The following is a 22,052-nucleotide window of genomic DNA, read 5'->3' on the forward strand; positions in this document are numbered from 1 at the left end:
CCCCAGGCTGAGATGGTGGCTGTCCCAAGCCTAAAACTAACCCTTATTGGTGGGGGCAGGAAAGTGCAAGTGGTTTAATACCTCAGCTCCAACTCAATTCTTCAAAGGTGCTACCCGTGAATTGCAGCAAAAGAATGATGGTGACGTGTGTGTGTGTGTGTGTGTGTGTGTTGTTCTATGGATGAATTGCTTAACTATTAGGAGGAAGTGGTGTCTGACTAATTTGGGGCGGGGTGGGGGGGAGTCCTTGGCTGTTAACTCTTCTAAGCACCAAGCCTCATGCAGAACATGAGAAGGTGGTAGCACATGGTTAAGATATGCATCTCTCAACTAGATAACTTATGACCAAAGCCATAGAAATTCTTTCTTCTAAAACAAGAGTAAGTGTTTAGCCTTAAAAATGTGCTTAAACCCTGCAGTTTTGGACTGAGTGCCCACAGCTGTAGTTAACCAGAGTTTAGAAGTGTCATTTAAAGATCCTCGAAGCATTAAGTACGTGCCTACCTAGCTGATAGGATGTTTAACAGATGCGATCCTATATTAGGTCCATTTGTGGGACAAATTATTCTTTGGAAGAAAATGGGAACGTGGAGATTGACTTCATGAACAATATTCTTTCTCCTCTGAGAGAGAAAAACGGTGTTTAGACATACAAATCCAGGGCAAATATGTATCTTTTTTTCTTTTATTCTCTGCTGGAAAATCTTCTACAAATAATTAGAGGAACTATTAAGAATAATTGAGATTATATTAAAAATCTCTCCCATTTTTGACTCCCTATTACAAGTTTTCTTACATTCTCTAGTTCATTTCCCTAAATGTGGCCATGAAGATATAAAGCTCGTGGATATCAGAATAGCCAAGAATGCTGGTTGCCTGCTTATGTCCATGCGCACACTTCATGTTTGTGTATCTGTAGTTATAGTTCACAGAAAAAATTTTAAAGTTAGAAAAGTAATAATTTTATCATTCTGGTGAATATAATCATAAAATCTCCATGAGAAAAATTTTAAAGTAAAACTCAGATATCTATACAAATGTCACCTCCCAAAGATGACTTTCTTCGCTATCCTAATTAAAACAACGTCCTCTACTCCTGGTATTTCCTGCTTTAATTTTTTTCTTGGAATTTATTACTATTTATGTTTAATGCCTTACATTTAATCTCTTATTCGTTTTCTGTCTCTCAATCTTGATTGTAAAAGCTCCAGAAGGGCAGAAGTTTTGTAGAGCTGTCTTCTTCACTAGGCACCGTAGGCACAGTATCTAGGGCCCATAATACTTTACAGGGGCCCATCAAGGTGTTTACTTTCACTTAAAATCAGAAGAAAAAATAAACTTTTGTTGAAAATATGTTTTCATACATGTAGTAGAGCCTCCAGAGCCGACCACTTCCCTACATTGACCACCTCCTTAAGTTGACATAATTTTCACAGACCAGACACACTCATCACATGTACATGTCTGTACAGTAGGCCTAGTTCCTTGTGTGGACCAGTTGGTTATAGTCTCCCTTGGGCGATCACCTTACAGAGGTTCTACTGCATTTGTCTCTGTAACAAGACAGTTATAAAATATGGTTTTAATAAGTGGTTTTATGGAGAAAGGGATTCTCACAGGCAATGTCATAATGTGGTCCTGAGATTTTTTTTCTGTTTTGTTCACTGCTTTTTCCTTCGTGCCTAGAATAGGGTTTGCTTACAGTAAGTTCTGAACTATCCCTTAAATGGGTAAATGAAAGAATAGATGAATAAATAAATTTGATTCACTACCATCCAATGTGTTCAATAGCCAATTTTGAACCTAAGATTTATGTGTCAATGGCAATACATTAATTTTGAATAGTAAGGAAAGTAAAAGGACACTTAAAGCCAGAAGAGATTTATCCCACACATCTACACCTTAAATTGTCACTTAAAAACACAGGTATAAAGTGATAGATATGAAAAGGTTTTTTTTCTCGGTTAGCACATATATTAGAACCTAATGAAGTGTAAGAGGCTATTGTTCTTCTATTTTACAACAAATATTTTTATTTTCTTTTTACCACTGTTATAAAAATTACTCAAAATGTTGGCTTCAGTGGCTGATTGCACACACCGCTCATCACAGCATGGAATTTGGGTCCTATCCTACTCGTATAAGCTGACTGCCTGCTGACCCATTCCTTCAGCAATAATTTGTAATATGTCAGCTTAGTAATTAACTTAGGTTTTCAGAAGTTCACCCAACTATATGTACTCAAACCAGCTTATTTGCTTTGAGTAAAATACCCAAGGGTCTTATTTTCATCAAGCTCTTGAGGAAAAGCCAGATGTTTAGCCAAAGTGAGAAAAATTATCTGAGGCTAGTTAGCCAGTGCCGCCCACGGGCAAAATTGATTTGTCTGCCATTTCACTAGTGTGACACGGGTAGGTTTGCTTAGTAGAACTGCGCTGATAGAAAACATCTATTCTAGAATAGGTTACAGGTTTTTGTTCAAAGAAACTGGGAAACTGCAAGAGGGAATAAGTATCTATTGGACTCACTTTCATTTATGACACATTTGCAAATTTTCTGGAATGCTGATTAGCATGAAAGTAGACCAGGAAAAATAACAAGACTCACAAAAGGACTTTATCTGTAGGTATGGAATAAGGACCCAGCATATTTGATTGCCATCATTCACTTGGCTCACCCCACCCTAGATTCTCTCTATTAGTATTCAAACATTTTTTAATTTTTTAAACTATTCTGATATTTCATAGTGGCTTAACATAAATCCTCACAAACATAAATTATTAAACAACTTTTATTGTTTCTTTTTTTTTTCTTTCTTTTTTTTGGGGGGGGGGCAGGGCTGGGTTTGTACCCACCACCTCTGGCATATGGGGCCGGTGCCCTACCCTTTTGAGCCACAGGCACCGCCCCTTTTATTGTTTCTTTAAATTCTTCCAAGAGGAAGAAAAAAGTTTTTATTTCTAATACAGCTTCCTAAAAAATGACAGTCATTCACTAAACAGTCTTTATAGACTCTAAGACATTCTTTTAAGAAATTCCCGGTCCGTCCACACATACTCAAAACCACTAATTTGCTTTTCCTTTCCTATCTCTATGACCACATCATGCAGGAGAGCAAGTTACCACAAATATCACCAAACAGATACCACTGAAGAAATACTCACAAAGGAAGTGAAATTTTCTTATGGCTCTGAAAATGAACCTTTTCTATTTGCACAGAGGACTCTTTCGATAATGAGCAAGTAGTCGTAATGTGGGCTTTGAGGCCATGCCAGGATGAGAAGTGTTCCACCACAATATTTGGAAGTCATTGTATTGAGTTCATTATGATCCAAAAGTCTTCAAAATAGAGGCAGTGTCTTTCCTGTGATATGACCAAATATAGTAAACAGAGACCATCAGAAGCTAGTAAGGATGATAATCTTGCTGGTGAACATAAGTATCACTCATTTCCTTAGTCTCCTCTTCCCACAGTAAAAAGATCAACTTATGCTGGATAAAGCAGAGAACTCTCTCTGCCCTGTAGTGAGTTAAAGAATGTTTTAACAAGAAATAAATAGGACTTTGGTAGGTCAGGGCAAAAGAGCAGCATAATAGACCTGGTAGATAATGAATCCACATAGACTCACATTTCTGTGTATTTTCCTTTCTCCTGTTGGGGACATGGTGCAGTTATATAGCAGAGTATTACTCAAAACATCATCTGGGACCAGTAAAATCATCTTTGAAGCATAATCTTAGATCCTATTCTCAGATCTACTAATTCAGAATCTTCGAGGGGCTCTATCTAGGTGTGGGTATGTTTGCTACCTCTGAGGCTCCCTAACATTTGAGTGTCATCTATTGAGTTACTTTTAATTAGGCCAGAGAATCTAGAAAAGGCAATAGATGTATTTTCTTTTCCTAGTTGGCTAGGTGGAGGAGAGTCCAACACCAAAACCCCTGAATATTAACAAGGATTGAAGAGCATAGGCATCATCAGGGAGATAAGACAGATTCGTAAATATATATTAAAAATCAGAAAAAAGTAATGTAGGCGGCCTCATAAATGAAATTCAACCTTTGGGTGCATTTGAAATGATTTTAACAATTATAAAGGGTTTCATATAATATGGGAAGTCTTAGATCAACACTATGCTCATCTAACCTAGGCTCTTCAGGATGCCTTGAAAATAGAGTGTTCTTCATCTCCTGAGGACTATTTAAGGAAGTCTGAAGCGTGCTGCCATGAAGAGATGAGAACAGAAATGGAAGTTCTCAAGCAGCAGGTGAGGATCTGGAAGCGGCATAAGCACAAGGAGAAGATCGGGCTCATTTTTCACACTCCTTTGAACACTTCTCTTGCTGCTTAGAATGTGTCACAAGTTTTTGCATTTATTTTGATTAGAATTGTCTGATTTTGTTTTTGGCCAGGGCTGGGCTTAAACCCACCACCTCTGGCATATGAAGCCGGCGCCCTGCCCTTGAGCCACAGGCGCCGCCTGAATTGTCTGATTTTAAGGCTGGATAGGAAGAATAGAGGCAGGAATTCACTCTCACACTTTATAAAAGAGGGAATTGAGTTTCAGCTGGATTAAATGGCTTACCCAAGATCGGTTAAAAGAGGGGCATACTAATTAACCTTTAGGTGAGAGTCTATTAGCATTGAGTCTAGAGAGTTTCACGTAGACCTGGTTTATTTTAAACTCACTACTATTCCAAATTCTGAACCTTTTCAGAAAATAGTAGCAGCCAGATTGTGATTTTATGGCTGCTGGCCTCCAGGCCTTTGACTAGTAGGGGCAATTTCAAAGAGAATACTTTGCACTGAGTATGATCACTGAACAGCCAAGTTTGCTCAGCTGTTGCCAGCTATGGGTAGCACCACCTAGTAATTTACTGACACACAGCAGCTTCCTCCTCCCAACTTACCCAACCCCACACTGTTGCCAAGTGGATAGCAAGAGTAAGGAGCACCTGCACTTTCTGCCCGTACCTATTGGCAGCATGCAACTGCAGGCATATAGCACAGTCTGAAGTACTTGTGCCTAAATTGCATTCAGTCAGCGGGGGTTCACTTAGCCGAGGGGCCAACCATGCATATCCCATCTCTTTTCCTGTGGGAGGTTCAATAACCTAAGGCAGGTAAAAAGCTGGAACCGTTGATAGCAGGATCAATAAATACAGGATACATATAGGAATCCTAATCCTTGGATCATATATTGTCAATAATAACCTGTATTAGTAGTGGGGGATACGCTGTCACAGAACAAAGAGATGGAAAGTATTCTTGTTGATTGTTTTGCTCTGAGTAAGTTGCGATTACAAGGGTTTTGAAGTAATACACACACACACACAAAATTGAGAAATGGTGTTATTTTTGTGATTCACCTTACTGTTAGTATTTCACAGGAAGTAGCCTATCTGTAAATAGATCCAAACATTCCGTAACACTTGATAGTGAAGTTGGGTTTTCTCTGTCATACATTTCATTTGAATAATCTGCTTCATTATATTCAGGAGTATATACACGTGAGGTCAGGTAATTAGGTTTGTGAAGTCACCCTAGAAAAGGTGCTGCATGTGCTGTTGCTAAATATCAGTACAGTCGCCTTTGAAGTACTCCCTTTGGGAAGCTATGCATCATCACCAGTGCCTAGTTGACCCTTCCCTAGTTCCCAAAGCAGTTTTGTTTATGACATTTTTTTAAATTGTTTGGGATTCATTGATTACATTTGTTAAGTAAAGTCCCTTTTATAATTGTGTCCCACCCCTACGAGGTGTGCCATACATTGTGGCCTCCCCTTCCCCTCCCACCTCCCCTCTCCCTGCTCTCTCATTCTCCTATCCCCTACCTTGTGCCGTCTTATTAGAATAGAGTACATTGGATTCTTGTGATGCATTACTAAGAAGAATGTGTTCCACCTCCATCCAGGTTAATACAAAAGATGTGAATTCTCTATGTTTTTTAATGGCTGAATAATGTTCCATAGTATACATATACCACAGCTTATTAATCCATTTCTGGGTTGGTGGGCATTTAGGTTGTTTGCACAGTTGGCAATTGTAAATTGAGCTGTAATAAACAGTCTTGTGCAAATGTCCATATGATAAAAGGATTTTTTTTCTTCTGGGTAGATGCCCAGTAATGGGATTGTAGGATCAAATGGGAGGTCTAATTTGAGTTCTTTGAGGATTATTCCCCATACTTCCTTTCAAACAGATGGCATTAGCTTGTAGTCCCACCAGCAGTATAAAAGTGTTTCCTTCTCTCCACATCCATGTCAGCATCTGTAACTTTGAGACTGTGTGATGTGGGCTATTCTCACTGGGGTTAGGTGGCAGCTCAGGGTGGTTTTGATTTACATTTCTCTGATGATGAAGGACAATGAGCATTTTTTCATATGTTGGTTAGCCATTCATCTGTCTTCTTTAGAGACTGTTCTATCCATGTCTCTTGCCCAGTGATGTATGAGATTATAGTCTCTTTTTTTGTTGATTAATTTGAGTTCTCTGTAGATCCTAGGTATCAAGGTTTTGTCTGATTCATGATATACAGCTCAAAGCAATTTTGGAACTCTTTTAATGGAATGGCCATCAGATATAATAATTAAATTCATGAACTCTTCCTAGAAAAAGTGCTACATGCCTCGTTGCTGAATATCACTATAGTCCTCTTCAAAGGAGTCTCCTTGGTCATGTGATGACCATAGTGATATTCATCAACAAGGTGGCTAACACTTTTTCTAGGATGAGTTTACAGACTTCATTGTCTAACCCCCATAGCTTGAAAATAAATGCATAAAGAGAATAAGGGTAATATACACAGTGTCAAAGCTCTGTCAAATTCTCAACCTTAAAGTACTGTTGGTGCTAGCCAGTATTCCTTTGCAGGGGGAAAAAAACACACTGGCTATGTTCAGACATTTTATCTTGGTTGCTCATATATAGCGTACATCATGTGCAAGCGTCACTCTTACTCATGGAGTTTATAGTAATGTTTTAGTTCATATTTTATATAGACAATGACAGGTATTAGTTTTTCATGTTTCCCAATGGGAGACCCATCTTCTTAGTTTGGGGGTGGCTCCATTGATGACTTTCTGCATATGCATCTTAACTGCACATTTGTAATGGGGCATATTTCTGAATTCCTGATACAGGCTCAAAGAGGAAAATGTTGAGAATTGTCACTCTAACCAAGGTGAAAGATAAAATGAGGTTGTCATTTGTATTTCTCCATCACACCATGAAGAAATATTTATGAAAAGAGGGTAGAAATGTCTCAGGTTGGAAAGGCCTAGATAATAGCTTTTCTGAAATCTTTTAAATGACTTAAGGAAGTCATTTAAATGACGTAAAGGAAGCTAATAGTAACAGGCAGTTAATGTTTCATAGGTGCAAATATATGAAGAAGACTTCAAAAAGGAACGATCAGACCGAGAACGACTTAATCAAGAGAAAGAAGAGCTACAGCAAATTAATCAAATGTCTCAATCCCAGTTGAACAGGCTGACTTCTCAGGTACAAATCAAAACAAAATAATATTTGCCAGGATATATGTATTTTATTAACGAAGACTTTTTGACTTCTGTTAGTTGACATTGGATTTTCTTGAGAGGTTAGCAGCTGGGACAAAATCATTCTTAAACAATCTGGTAAGGAGATGAAAACGACTAGACATATATTTTAACTTCAGTTTATTAAAGAATTAACCAAGAATTTGGATTCCAAAGTCTTTTATAAAATACAGTTCTTTAATCTTTTTCTCATAATATTTATCTTGGTAGAATAAGAGTTGAACTACCTAGTACTCAAATAGAATGAAGTGGTTTCTAAAGTCTAGTCATTTTCTTTGAAGAGCTATGTGGGAAAGCTCCTGTCTGCCAAAAACGTACATATTTCTAAACACCATTTACATGTGAAACTGAGAATTTTGTTCAGTGGGTTCTCAGATTTAATGTAACTGGAGCACTTTCAAGGAAGCCAGATAGCGGTCACCAGTTTATTAAAATAGAATATATTAAATGTAAGCACGCTAAAATTGGATGTAATAGGATAGATTAAAGTAGATGGAGGAAGTTGCGCTGATGGGTAAATACTGATGTTAATGAAGGAAAATGTAGCTAAAACAATTCTGGCTTAAAAAAATGAAATGTAACATTTTGGATTTGCAGAATTATCCAATGCTTTTGAATAAATAGGAAGTTATGGAATGTGCTGTGGCTGCTCTTAGCTTTAAGAATCTTATTTAGTCTTAGAAGAAATTTTAAACTATTAGTCATCCCCTTCCTCCTCCAAATACAAAGTAGGTGATAAATTAACCTTAATTTCTTTTCTGATTTTTATTGAAGGATTAACTTGAAATTCCTGATTTTACAAGGAAAAAAACTTTCAGCAGAACATCCTCTCTAAGAAATTAGAGGAATAAAATAACAGCAAAAATATAATTAAGTAATTTTCTGAAAATAATTTATGCAACCTAATAAGTAGCTTATGAAATGGTACAGTAATCTCCCTAAAGTTTATTTCTTAGATGCAAAACATCCTTAATTTCTTTTAAGTTGTGACTGTATAAATAATTTCATTTCCTGGTATATTTTAGTTTTATTCGTTCTACTAAGTTCAGATTGGTGATAAATTGGTATATAAGACTGGCAATGTCCTTGCCATTACGAATTTTTCATTCTAGCGAGGAATGTATATTCATCTATGTATTGGTATATACTATATAATCCACAAATCATTTTCTGTGTCACCTGTAAAGTAATTTTTGCTTTATATCAACAGAATAAATGTATTCTCTAAATATTACAGGGTATAATTGTGCATATAAACTAAGGAACTTAATAATATCTAAGTGTTATCTCACAACATCAAAACTTTTCTTTAAAATAATTATAACCCAATTGTTTATTTTTCAAAAGTATTCCTCCCTCTGGGAAGAGGACAATAGAACTCATAAGGAGATACAGTAGATGATTTGATGATCTAGGTTAAATATATGTACAGCAGGTTAAATGCTATGATATAATAAAAAGTAAAGGTATTACTTTAGTTGAATAGCACAAGTATATTATTTTTTGTCCAAGTAGACTTTTAAAGGAATTTCTAGGTGAAATCATTCTGGCACTACTTGCTTACATACCAGAATATATTCATTCTATCACTAGGATGTGTTTAAACCAACAATAATGGTAAAATAGCAATGTGGTGAAGGGAAAGATACTTAAGGTGCTGAGGAGGAGAAGGAATTTAGCGGGGAAAGACCTGGTGTTCCCAACACTCTAACACTCAGTTGGTATGACCTTGAGCAAGTTCTTCAACTTCTTTGTGATTCCCTTTGTTCATTTATAAAATGACAAAGTTAGACTAGATGATCTGTAAAATTCTTCTTCTAACTCTAAAACCTCTGTCTTTAAAAAATAAGTTACCTAACCACTCTCAGTATCCTCACCTGTAAAACATGGATGCCGATACCTACTGCACGACTTCACAAAATTGTTCTCAGGGTTAAGTGGGGGGGGGGTCTTTATAAAAACATCTAGTTCAAGTCATAACTCAAAGGTATGTCATAAATTATTTTACTCTATTAGAAGGGCATGTGTTTAGCCATTTCTTTAGTTATATAGTTAAATGCTACTTTCAGTTCCTTGGACTTTAATTCCAATGCTTTCTTTCTGCAAGGCATTCTGCTTTATACTTTAGAGAAATAAAATACCAATAGCAGTTCTTGCTATGAAGGAATTCACAATATAATAAAAAAGACATATACAGTCTATCCTCAACGTTTGCAAATTCTATATATGTGGATTTGCCAACTCAGTAAATATTTTTCACCCCAAAATCAATGTTTGTGGTGCTCTCACAATGCATTCTCAAACCTGGGCAGAGCAGCAGGGAAGCGGAGTCACTGACATGCACATGTCCAGCTGAGATCAAACAAGGGATGCCCTGACTTCTTGTTTCAGCTCTTATTCTATAGAAAGTTTCTTTTTCACATTTTTGTGGGTTTTGTTGAAATTTCAACAAAATGGCCACCAAGCAGAGTACTGAAGTGCTGTCCATGTTCCTAAGTGCATGAAAGCTGTGATGTGCCATTGCAGAGAAAATGTGTGTTAGATAAACTTTATTCAGGCAGAAGTTATAGTGCAGTTGACTGTGAGTTCAGTGTTAATGGATCAACAATACATATTAAAGTGTCTTTAATCAGAATCACATATAAAACAAGTTTATGATTGATCAGTTGACAAAATATTGTGACCAGAGGCTCACAAGAACTGCAGCCTAAATTTCCCCTAGGAACAATGGCTCAGTATTCACTAATTCAGTATTTACACTGACTGTATGGAATATAACCACTGCCAGTAGCAAGAATTGACTATACATAGTGTACATTGCACTAAGTCAGATAGTGAACATACTATCTGGGAGTATATACAAGGGAGGACCATGGGAGGAGGGAATAATTCTGATGAGTGGGACTTGGGTAAGTATCACACAGGAGGAGACATTTGCCTCTTTTAGGGATATGGAACATGAGGTATAGAGATGAAGATGGCATGAAAAAAACACTCATAAAAATCAGCTTGGTCTAGGTGTATTGGGCATGGGGAGAACCCAGGAGGGTCAGTGACTTTGCTGGATGTAGCTAGGCCTTAATAGTGAGAGGTCATAAAGTATGACTTTGAATAAGTTACTCAACATCTCAAGTTTTGACACTCTCATCTCTTAAGATGGAGATAGTAATATTAAGTATCACACAGGGGCATTGGGAGGATTCAATAAGTTATTATATCCAAAGGATTTAGATTAGTGTCTGGCCTCTGTATTAAGTGCATATACAACTTCCAATATTTATTGTGGAAGCTTTTGAAAGTTAAGATGACCAATTCCAACTTCATTTGGTGAGCAATGGAAGCTGTTTCTATATCTAACCTAAATAGATCAAGTTAATACAGAGAATTATAGTGGCCTCAAAAAGTTGGAATAACATTTAAAACTATGCAACTTTCTAAACTTCATTTGGAAATTTCAAGATGGGATCAATGCATGAGTGGAAAATCTGAAATGTGACTGTTTTTGTTGGCATTACTGTTGTCAGTGCATCAGCCCTTGAGCTTCTGAGTAGGTCATTGACAGCTGGGTCACGAGTATCTTTGGAACTAATGACATGAACTCTTCCCAATAAACAAACACCTTTGTTTTTTCCATAGATAAAAGCTTGTCAGATGGAGAAGGAAAAACTAGAAAAACAATTAAAACAGGTATGTTGGTGGCTACGTAAGCCCTCTTGTCATGGTTGAAAGGGCAACTTTAAGTTTCACTCACACATTTATTCCCCGATACAGAATTTCTCATGGTCCTAATTAAAGGCACACTCTGCTACAGATGGCCTAGAACAACCCATATTTTTCATTATCAACTAAACCATCAATAGATAGACCATCTTAGGAACCACCAAAGACTTTCAACCCTAACACTCATGAAAAACACATGCTTTACAGAGCACATTTCCAGTAGCATAAGCCTTAGTGAGTGTTCACTCAAAAGGCCATCACTTCACAGATCCACAAACATCTGGGAAATACATTTCCTTGGTATTTCTTGCAGTTGCTCATACAATTTGCAGTAGAAAACGATAGCAAAGATTTTGCTTCTTTCAAGAAAATAGCATGTCTTCTTAGTCACTGAAGTGTTCTATCCCGTGGGTTCTTCAGTTGTCTTAAAGGATAAATGTTATTTCTCTTAATTCCTAATTTCCTCTCTGGACTTTACTTGTCTCTGGCTGAAATCTAAGAAAACTTATTTTATGACTCAATGATGTTTTTTTTTTTCTTCAGTGAGGATCCTCTGTGAAGATAACTCAGACACAAAAAGTTAACTCTATATGCTTTCTGATTTCTTCAAGATGAAGAAATGATTATAGCTTCACTTTAGGCAAAATTTGGCCTAGGATTCTCATTTGCATCATTCCTGAATCTATGTTAGAATTATTCCAAATTAGATGACACCTTAAGATTGAAACCAAACCTTGTATAAGCAAGTGTCATTGTGACTCCCCGGTTTCACCCGCCGCCAGTGAACCAACAACATTGTTCTCCCCAGATGTATTTCCCAACCTGTAACTGTGGCTTGGTTTTCCATCTGCGGGATCCTTGGGGATCGACTGGCCCTGGGGCTGTGCAGAACCCACAGGAGCATCCAGTAAGTAAGAGTTCTCATTTTGACACATAAATGTTTAGTATTCTCTTTAGCAAAAATTATGTGCATCTCTGGAGTTTGGGCATGTAATATTGTCTATAGAAAGAGCTTCTATTTTCTCTCAGCCTCTAATTTTTACAGTTCCAATGGTCAATGTACAATATAATTATCTTTGAGACACTGAATCCACAGGACACATAGATATAAATAAATTAACTGAAGGATATCAAATTGAGGTAAAGATTTCTTAAACAAATGTATAACACTTTATATGGGTCATTTTCAACTGGCATACCTGACACTACTCCAAGGACATTTTTATGTATAAAGAAAAGCAAAGTAGATATAGCCAAACAAAAACATGAGATGCTTTTTTTAACATTGTAAACTTACATTGAACTATTATGGATATGGCTGCATGTGTACAAAATACCTTTTGACGTTTTCCAATTGAAAGGATTCTCTTATAGGATCCAAGAAAAAGTGACCCACTTAAACTGTTCTCCATGGCTGTGTCTGCCCAGGAAAAATGAAATGAACAGGGAGCAATTACTTGTGAGTGGAATTGATTTGGACAGTCAACCTGAATAAGTCAGGCCCAAAGAACCCTTCCTTCCCTTCTCAATAGCGCTATTCCACTCACCCCCTCTCCACAATCGTAATGCTTGTATCTACTCTCTGTTTTGCCTACATAAACAGAAACTTTATCCAGGAAAAAGAATTATTCATTTTTCTGCATTTTAGATTTCCTTAGACAGTTCACCCCTTAGTTTTTATTAACTGTGTTTCTAAGGAAGCAAAAAAAAAAAAAAAATGAGATTTTTAACTGGGATTTTCCTGGCAAAGCCCTTGCAGAGAACGAGTGGTTTACTTGAAACCTTTTAAAATTTTGTACTTGAGTGTGACTCAAAGCCCATTTCCCTGGGTGGCACAAAGATGTCAGGATTTAATGGGTGTCTCTCATTTGACCCTGGTATGACACAGCATACTGCTGAGAATTTAGTTCTTCATGTTGTTACCAGTTATTTTCTCATTTTCTTGGTTCTTTACCTGCTTACTTAGTTTTCAGTCTTTCCTAAAAGCATTTCTGGGAATCTTCAAACATAGCTGTCATTCCTTACATTTTCTTTTCAAGAATGTGGACGTAAACTAAGATTATGGCAAATATGAAAAGAAACTTCCTCAGGAGTTAGCTACTACAGGTTGGGGAAATGGAGAAATATTCTTGTAAAAGGTTAAGCATAAAACCAACAACTCATTCAAGTTGAGGAGGAAAAACGGCTATTTTTGTCAATCTTTGTTTACAGAAAGTAAAAAAGAGTTCACTTTCTATAGCTCAGTAAACTTCTCATCATTTAGAAGATCCCATGAACTTATCACCAAATAAAGATCTATATTTGAGAAAAGGATTCCAAGCCATGTATAATGGCTTACATTTTCAAGCAGTATTCAGCTAAAAAAAATAATAATAATCTTAGTATAACAGTAGAGTTTACTGTTATACTCCGAGTTCATTTTAAAAGAATATTCCATGTTTCTTGCTTATGGCTCAGCCTGGAGCCAATCACGTGCAGTGATGGTGGTAACATTACCGTATATTTACCTTCTTCTGGCAAGTCTCCTAGAATATAAAACTGAGGCTCACGTCACTTATCCTATGTGTTATTTGAGATATCTAAAAATAAACGAGAAGATAAAAAACAGAGGTGATCTCATTTCCTCTTTTAGCTTTTTCACAAGCCAAAGAAACCAAGAGCCTCGGTGCCTGAGTGGGGGTAAAGTGAGGTCAGACTGTAGTAAAGCCAGCATTTCTCGGTGTCTTGGCAGGTAATTGAACGTTTCAGGCTACTTCAGTGGTCTGGCAGCCTCACAAATGCTCCCTATTGGCTCATGTTAGATAAATTTTCATTAGGAGATAATTGAATAATAGAACAGAAGATCTATATTCTGTGTCTTGTACAGAAGTAGGAGGCAGGGGTGAGCATTCAAAGCAGAAAAACAGACCTATATTGTGACCAGGTAAAGCTGAGATTGCTCCATTTCAAGAAATCAAATGCAAAGATGCTGGCCTTGAAGCTATCATGATAGTTCAGGTTTATAGGTTATTGTTTAGTCCATGCGATTTGTTTGACATGTTCCCTGACATGCAATATTGAGCTGTTCTTAACTAGTGTAAACCCAAGAGAAAATATCAAGAGAGAAATCTAGTCTCTCTAGACTAAACTGTCGGAGCAATTTAGAAAACAGGTTCTGCTGAAGAACATTCTGAAAGGAAAGATTTGCATTGCTTCACCATCCTGAGTCTCTGTATGCCATGTCCCCATTCCTAGCTCAGATTTCTTCTTTGAACCACTAGAACACTTAGATTAAACTTGTATTTTTTCCTTGGCCTTCTCATTGCCTCCAGGGTGAGGGTTTTTTAAAGCATATTTATTGACAGTAAATTGCTATATTTTATTTATGGACTATAGTAAGTTTTACAAAAGTGTTTATACTTCTGCAGATATCCAAAACACATCTGTTTTCAAAAAAATAAAAAGAAAAGAAAGAAAAAAAGAAAACTTGTCTCAACTCCAAAGTAGCAGAAATTCTGACTAAACAGAATGGATTTCAGAGGGGATGGGCACTGATGGTGGTAGTGATGAGGGCGGTAAGCCGGATGAGTGAGATTGGCGACAGGTTTTAGATAGAAATTACTTTGTGTTCCTTGCTTAATAAAAGCCACATAGCATGATGACATTTTTTAACTTGCCACTCTGTTTTGTTTGAAGTCCATTTTGCTACAATAATGTTTTATCGTTCTGCACAGCCAGACTATCAGTGGTATGCGCTAGACCAGCTTCCGCCAGATGTACAGCACAAGGCGAATGGTAAGACCACAGCTGCATTGAACGTTCTTTCATGTTTACATTTTAACGGGATATGCACTCAACAAATATTCATTCGTACTCAGGGAGGACTCACTATAAAGTTGTGTTGCACACACAACTTTAATTCGATGCACCTGGGGTTAAATTGAACTCCTGAAGACAAAGAAAATGTGCAAATGCAGAAATGCATGAAGCTCAATTCTGGCTTCTGTTCCCGTTCCAGGCTCAGAATTCCATCTGGGGTTAGAAGTGAAAACTTTAAGCATATCTGTATTATAACAACAACAACAACAAAGCTCTGTGATGGTATTACAAAGGACAGATGCACATCCTCTATTCCAGGTTGAGTTTGCTAGACAGATGTTTTAAATGTCACTGGCAGACAGACAGAGGAAACCAAAGGCTCAGAACTGGGTTCCCTTATGACTAAATGTCAGACTCCAAGACAGAGCTGTTAGCTTAGGACAGAGTTGCCCACAACACCCACCTCGAAGGATGCTGGGAAAAACTACAAGTCACCTATAAAGCATTCATAACTAAGAATACTTTTTTATCTTACCTTTTTTTTAGTTTACCATTCTCCTTTTTTCTAGAATCTGCTATATTTCTATTGATTGTTTCTAGGACCTCACATGGCCATCCAGAAGTGGGCTGTATTAACTGAGCTATGATCATAAACCACTGTTAATTCTCATCACATATAATCAGAAGCCATCAGTGTTTTCTATGTGTCTGAAGTCTCATGACACACAGCTATGACTCTAACTTATTAATTTCCAAAGATTTCAATCTATCTAAAGAAGCTGAAGATGAGTTATTTTCTAATTTCAGGCCATTGAGTTTAGAGCTGAGATCTTGAATTCTAGTTTTTAATTCAGGGAGTCTATTGTGGAGTAAAATTAAGGAGCACGGGATACCATGTGTAGTTTTTCAGGTTGTGAATGTCACAAGTTCTGCTGGGCTTGTCATCGTCATTCATATGAATGGAGTCTCCTAGACTTGTGCAGTACACAACCTGAACAGCTGTACACAGGAGCACTGGGAGTGTTAAAGGCCATACTTTACTGTAACATCATAGAGAAGAGATATAAAAAGTGGGAACTCTATAATATAATGTCCAGGGATTAACAAGAAAACTACAGGACTTCCTTTTTTTCTTTGTCTTCTACTACAAATGTAAACAGTGGTGTTAGTTAAGTTCTTGGGTTCTAGCCATAAGGGAGAGCTTTCATAGAGAAGGCATGCTGTTCCAGAATAATTGTTACATAAGGTCTGTGTTTTGAAATCCGTTGTTGTATAATAGCTGAATTGCCACCCAATTACAATTTTCCATTTTATATTGGTCTGGCATGAATATTAAAGATATTTTCTCCTCGAGTTGGAGTTTAATCACTAGAAAATACAATTACTTAGTAGAGAATTTGTATACCACTTTTGGATTCTTCCTGGATCAATATTAAAGAAGCTAATAATCATGTAAAATAAAGATGTGTTGTGATGACATTCAGAAACTATAATATGCAAAAATTAAATTTTGTAGTCAGTGTATGAGCCCTACTGATTTTTGTCTACTTAGGAAAAATATAATTAACTTTGTGATGTATAAACAATTGTGTAACAGTGTCTTTAGATATAAAACTATAATAAAAAATAAAGTTCCATGATGTACCCACCTACGCATTTTTTAAAAATTACTTATTTGAATCTTCACAGCAATGCTATAAAATAGGTTTTATTTTAAACAGTTTTACACATGAGGAAACTGAGGTTTGGAGAATTGAAGTAATGTATCTAAATCACATAGTAAGGAGTAGCACTGGGATTAGATTCCTTGGTATACAGGATTCTAAAACCTCTGCTTTCAATCATATCCTATAATGCCTTTGAAAACCTGCTCCTCCCACTATATTAACATTTTCTTAAACTGTAGATATAAAGGTGAGACTAGGGTTCTGATTTGCATATAAAGTGACTAGTGGCTAACCCTCAATAATCTCGTCTTCCTGTGAACCCACAGCATATATTATTTAGGCTGCTTATTTGACATTTAGAATGTTTCAAGTAAATGATGGTACTATGTAAGAGTAAATGGGTAGTTGATACATTATGAACCAATGTGTGCATGGGCAGGCCTGGTGGAACCAGACAGGGGTACATTGCCATTTGAAACCCGTCCTTTAAACTCCAACACAGCCCTGCGACTTATCTATACTAAGGAAGAGGGGAACCACCAAAGGAATCCCTTACTCAGAAATCTGCCCATATGGGATTCCCATTGCTCTTTTTTTAGCTTTCACAGCTGATGTTATTTCATAGCTCAAGCCAGGTCCCCTATGAACTGGCAAGAGTTCTGAAACCACCCTCGTCACAAATGACTCATGTGCCATCATATAATTTCAGTAGTGATTCTTGTTGTTTTTTGGTTCATTTAATTGGAAAATTCCTTTTGATCTGTAGATTTAATTAACTAAATGGCTCAGAATTCCGATAAAATAATGTTGTGGTATTGATCAATAGGGAATCATAGGGTTAAAATCTTTTGATTTTATGAATATTTTTGTTACAAGAGTAGATATTATTTTACTATATACCTAATATACTTATCCACTATCAAGAATATGCTACTAATCAATATACCATATTTTGAGCTGAAAATATGAAAATTCAACCAATCAAAAAAATAAGTAGGAAAATTAAACTCTATTTCTGAGAATCTATAAATAAAATTATTTCTTAAAATTCCTATTTTATCCTTCCTATAAATACTTATAATATTCACTCCTATTAAAAAGAAATGAACCTTTCAGAAGTGTGGATATTTAATTTAATATTGACTAGTATGTTGTGCTTTATAGATCATTCAGGTCCACTTTTGTTAATTTCCTATGACTCCTGAAAAATTCACTTTTCTGACCCCCAATAAATGTATCACATATTTTTATCTTACTATTTTCCACTATAATTATTCTTCTTATGGCAATTAACCATGAAATAGTAGCTCTATTAAATGTGTACAGAGAAGTAGCTTCATGTATTTTTAAAGGTATGATAGGTAATGAGTGATTAAATTTCAATAACACCACTAGATTACCCTCTAACATTTCTGGGGTCTCAAGCAGGAATGAACGGAGAGCTGTATGCTGTATATTATACACACACACACACACACACACACACAGGATGCCAAAAAAATTCATACACATTTTAAGAAATGTATTAAAATTGTATGTATATTTGTATTTATATATATGTATATAATACAGCTATACGTATAAATGAATCAATCTGAGAAGCTGTTCAAGTATACTCTATCCTCCTACCTTGATAAATATACAGAATATTTTATTCTGACCTTCCAGAATAGAATTTAGAATGCTCAGATTCAAAACCAATTCTGTGCCAGAACATGTGGCCCAGGGAGACCTGAGTTCAGGTCCTGCCAGGAACCCACCACTTTCTTGTCCCACTTTCTGACTAGCAGGACAGCTAAGTGTAGACTTGGGGACAATCCAGTTGGCACATCCCAACTTCATCCATATGCTCCTCACTACCCTACAAACAGTGCTCCTCAGACAGCCTGCAGGCCTGGGAAGAGGACCACACAGTCCTAGAAGCAGGCCCAGGGGCATGCAGGCAGGGAATTGAGGGGGCTGTGTTTAGGTGCCACGATCTTGTTCTAGAAGAAAGGGTAGTTAATACTGTGAAGAGTAATGTGGCTGGAGTGGGGCCAGAGCACAGTCCTCTGACGTGTGGGACCCAAGGAAGGGGCCCCTGGCCAGGGACTAAGGGCTGTAGGTGCTGAGTACCACATCAAACAGTCTTCCAGTTCACTAATTTTCACCTTTGCTCTGTTATTATCTGTGGTTATTTTAGAATGCTTTGGAGATGCATTAAAAATCAACTTTTATTTCAAAAACTAAAGATTTCAAATAAAGTTTTTCGGGACTTGGGAGACTTGGCTTTCTCTCTGTAAAGCATTAAATAATGATGTTTTTCATATATTGAAGTCCACAGACGTTAACGAGTTACAGTTTCTGTTTAGAAACATACCATTTACAAAGAACAGTTTCATCTGTTATCAGAATGAGATGCAAAATGATTTCCATGTTTCTAGAATAATTATGGCATAGTAAAGTTAATATAACCTTGAAAAAATGTTTGTTTCTTCCTTTGTGAAATGTCAGAAAGCTATGTTTGCTGACTGCCTTGCATGCCAGCCACTTCTGTACATTCCAAATTTTTCATATGGCACAGAGTTGAACTTTGTCTAATGAACTTGAGCTCAATTCTTGCATATTTGGAAAGGCATGAGATGAAGGCTTGTGAGATTGCTTTGGTAGCAAACATAATTATTTCTTTACAATATAGAAGATCAAAGCCTAAATATTATAGTTGGCCTGTGCAAACATCTAATAATAACTAATCATCTGAATACTGACTGCGTTCACGTCCTAGGACTGCCATAACAAAATACCGCAAGCTGGGTGGCTTAAAACAGCAGAAACTTTTTCTTCGCAGCTCTCGAAGCTAGAAGTCCAAAGTCAAGGTGCTGGCAGGGTCGAGCTCCCTCTAGATCAGCAGTTCACAACCCGTGAGTCATGACCCACACGAACTGTATTAAAGGGCTACGGCATTAGGAAGGTTGAGAACCACTGCTCTAGATCCTCTAGGGAAGAGTGTTCTGGGCTTGTGGCAGCACAACTCCGATTTCCATCTCCATCTTCACGTGGCCATCTTCCTTCTGTATCTGTGTTTGTGTCCAAATTTTCCCCTTCTAATAAGTTCAACACCCCAGTCCACAGTGGCCATTTCTTAATCTGATTACAGGGTTCCAAGAAGTTCATATTTCATATTTCCAAGAAAGTTCACATTCACAAGTTCCAGGCTAAGAATTTAAATTCATCTTTTGAGGGGACACAATTCAACTCATAATAGTAACTATATGCCAGAAACTATTTTAGGTACTTTATATGTTTATTATCTCACCAAAACTTTATAGCAACCCTATGGCATGAGTACTGCTCTTGTCCCTGTGTTATAAATGTGAAAATTGAGGCATAGAGAGATGATGTAACCTGTCCACATCTATACAGCTTATTATTGGCTGTAGCACGACAAGCCCAGTCTGACTCTAAAAGCCCAAATCATAACCACTAAATAATATGGACTACTCTAAGGTATATGTTAGGTAAAATATAACAGCATTATGCCTTGCATATACATTATTCAAATACATTCTGATGGTCCTGTCCTGAAAGCCAATACTACATCTCTATTTCTTGGTCTTTGTCTTTTTATAACTGCCTTTATATGTCAGCATCACAGATACTTATGTTAGCAAAATGGCTAGGTTCATTTTTATTTTTCTGTCAGTATGAAAAAATAAAGAATCCACTGTAAATTGTAAGAGCTAGAGATGGAAGAAACAGGAAACTTACTGTAGTATAATTTTTAATATAGATGGGAAAGTATTAAGAATATTTTTCTTTTCTAAAATACAGCTTCTTTCTTAGTTATGTTACCATTAGTGTAGAGAAGATTAATCAAAATTTAGAGATAGACAATTTTATTCCTGTTTCTAGATTTTTAAAAAAGAATTGCCTTCTTGCCTCTATTATAATGCTATAAAAGTCGATTTAGTAGTCAACCAGATGATTTAGTTGAAAGAATATTAAAGCATAAAAAATGTTTATACATACATGAACATACAAGTGGTACATATATTTCTATTTAAAACTAGACTTTATGAGAACATACTAAACATTCTAATTAACATAGAGCCTACGTAAAACATATGCATGCAGTAAGTCTAGATTAGTCCCAATTCCACCACATAAATAAAATTTCAGTAATTCTCTGAAATAGGATATTAAAACCTGTAGGGGAAAAAAGCAAGCCCTATATTAAATGTTACATCCCAAATGAGAAGGACGTTCACTTACCTACGTTTTCTTATAGACCATGCCCAACCATGTACGTTCTAAGGGGTGAGTGAAATAGAGAGCAGAGCCAGTGGGTGGTCTGCCCCACTCTGCTGTTCACCCCACCCTGCCAGTACCAACTGAACTTCAGGTTCAGCCAATCCTTGACATGGAGTACAGACAGGGCCTCTGCCACCAAAGACCCTGGGTCACATTCAGATCACTTCCACATCGTGCTGTTTAACCTACACTCTGGTGAATGCAAAAGCACAGAATGTAACATTAATAAATAATCAGGGGCAAAATTATCAAGTCTTCACCAACCAACAAGGCCAAGCTGACTCTTTCTACCACCATGAAGACCCATGATTCCCTCGGGGAATTTCTCTGCCCTTGCCATTATAACTACACTGAGCCAAGTCTCAGGGAGAAGTTTCTTCCCACCTTCACTGCACCTATAGAGAAATTTTGCCTTCCCTTTAAGACACTAAGACCTGTCTTCGTTTTTGTTCAGATTTGCATTCTGCCGTGGATTATTTCATGCGCTGTACCCTCTCTCCATCTACAACACGGGGATAATGACCCTTGACTCTGTATACCTACTGCCCAAGAGCATTGTACAAATTACAAAGGAGTTAATTTTTTAAATAGTTTAATATACTGGGGATATGTGTCATTAATGAATTAAATTTTAACTTCAGGTTGGTTAGATCAGTGACTTACTTATATGTGATATTTCTGCGTCCAGCTGTATGTTCTCAACACGTTAGATGTCTTTTTAATGTAATGACCACAGTTCTCAGCAGCATATTTTTTAAGCCTAGAAAAGTAACTTTCTATCTTCCTCTGTGCTTTTGTTACCAAACTATTAGTTTAGCATGTCTTTGGTATACCAAATGCAGATTAGAAAGTATACAACTTTCAACATATTTTTAACTTATCATGAATAACACTTTCTTTCCTGGCATTTCTATAGTTAATTATCCTGTTGCCATAACTAAACCACTGTGGTACTCATTTATGCATTCTAGCCTAGTCCCACTAAAATATTCCAAATTTTTTCATATTGGTCTTCACA

The 22,052-nt window shown here is 36.7% G+C and overlaps 1 protein-coding gene across 1 annotated transcript in view; it reads left to right on the top strand.

Annotated features, from left to right (window-relative positions):
* The window catches only part of TNIP3 (TNFAIP3 interacting protein 3), a 47,630-nt gene that overhangs the window by 25,092 nt on the left and 486 nt on the right, over positions 1 to 22,052 (top strand). The window contains exons 7-11 of the mRNA XM_023519243.1: positions 4,152 to 4,268; positions 7,378 to 7,503; positions 11,196 to 11,246; positions 12,088 to 12,186; positions 14,993 to 15,053. Coding sequence (XP_023375011.1) covers positions 4,152 to 4,268; positions 7,378 to 7,503; positions 11,196 to 11,246; positions 12,088 to 12,186; positions 14,993 to 15,053 — 454 coding nt within the window. The remainder of the gene's footprint in view (positions 1 to 4,151; positions 4,269 to 7,377; positions 7,504 to 11,195; positions 11,247 to 12,087; positions 12,187 to 14,992; positions 15,054 to 22,052) is intronic.

The sequence above is a fragment of the Otolemur garnettii genome, unplaced genomic scaffold, assembly GCF_000181295.1.
Source record: "Otolemur garnettii isolate 467f Iridium unplaced genomic scaffold, OtoGar3 scaffold00164, whole genome shotgun sequence".
Classification (NCBI taxonomy): Eukaryota; Metazoa; Chordata; class Mammalia; order Primates; family Galagidae; genus Otolemur; species Otolemur garnettii.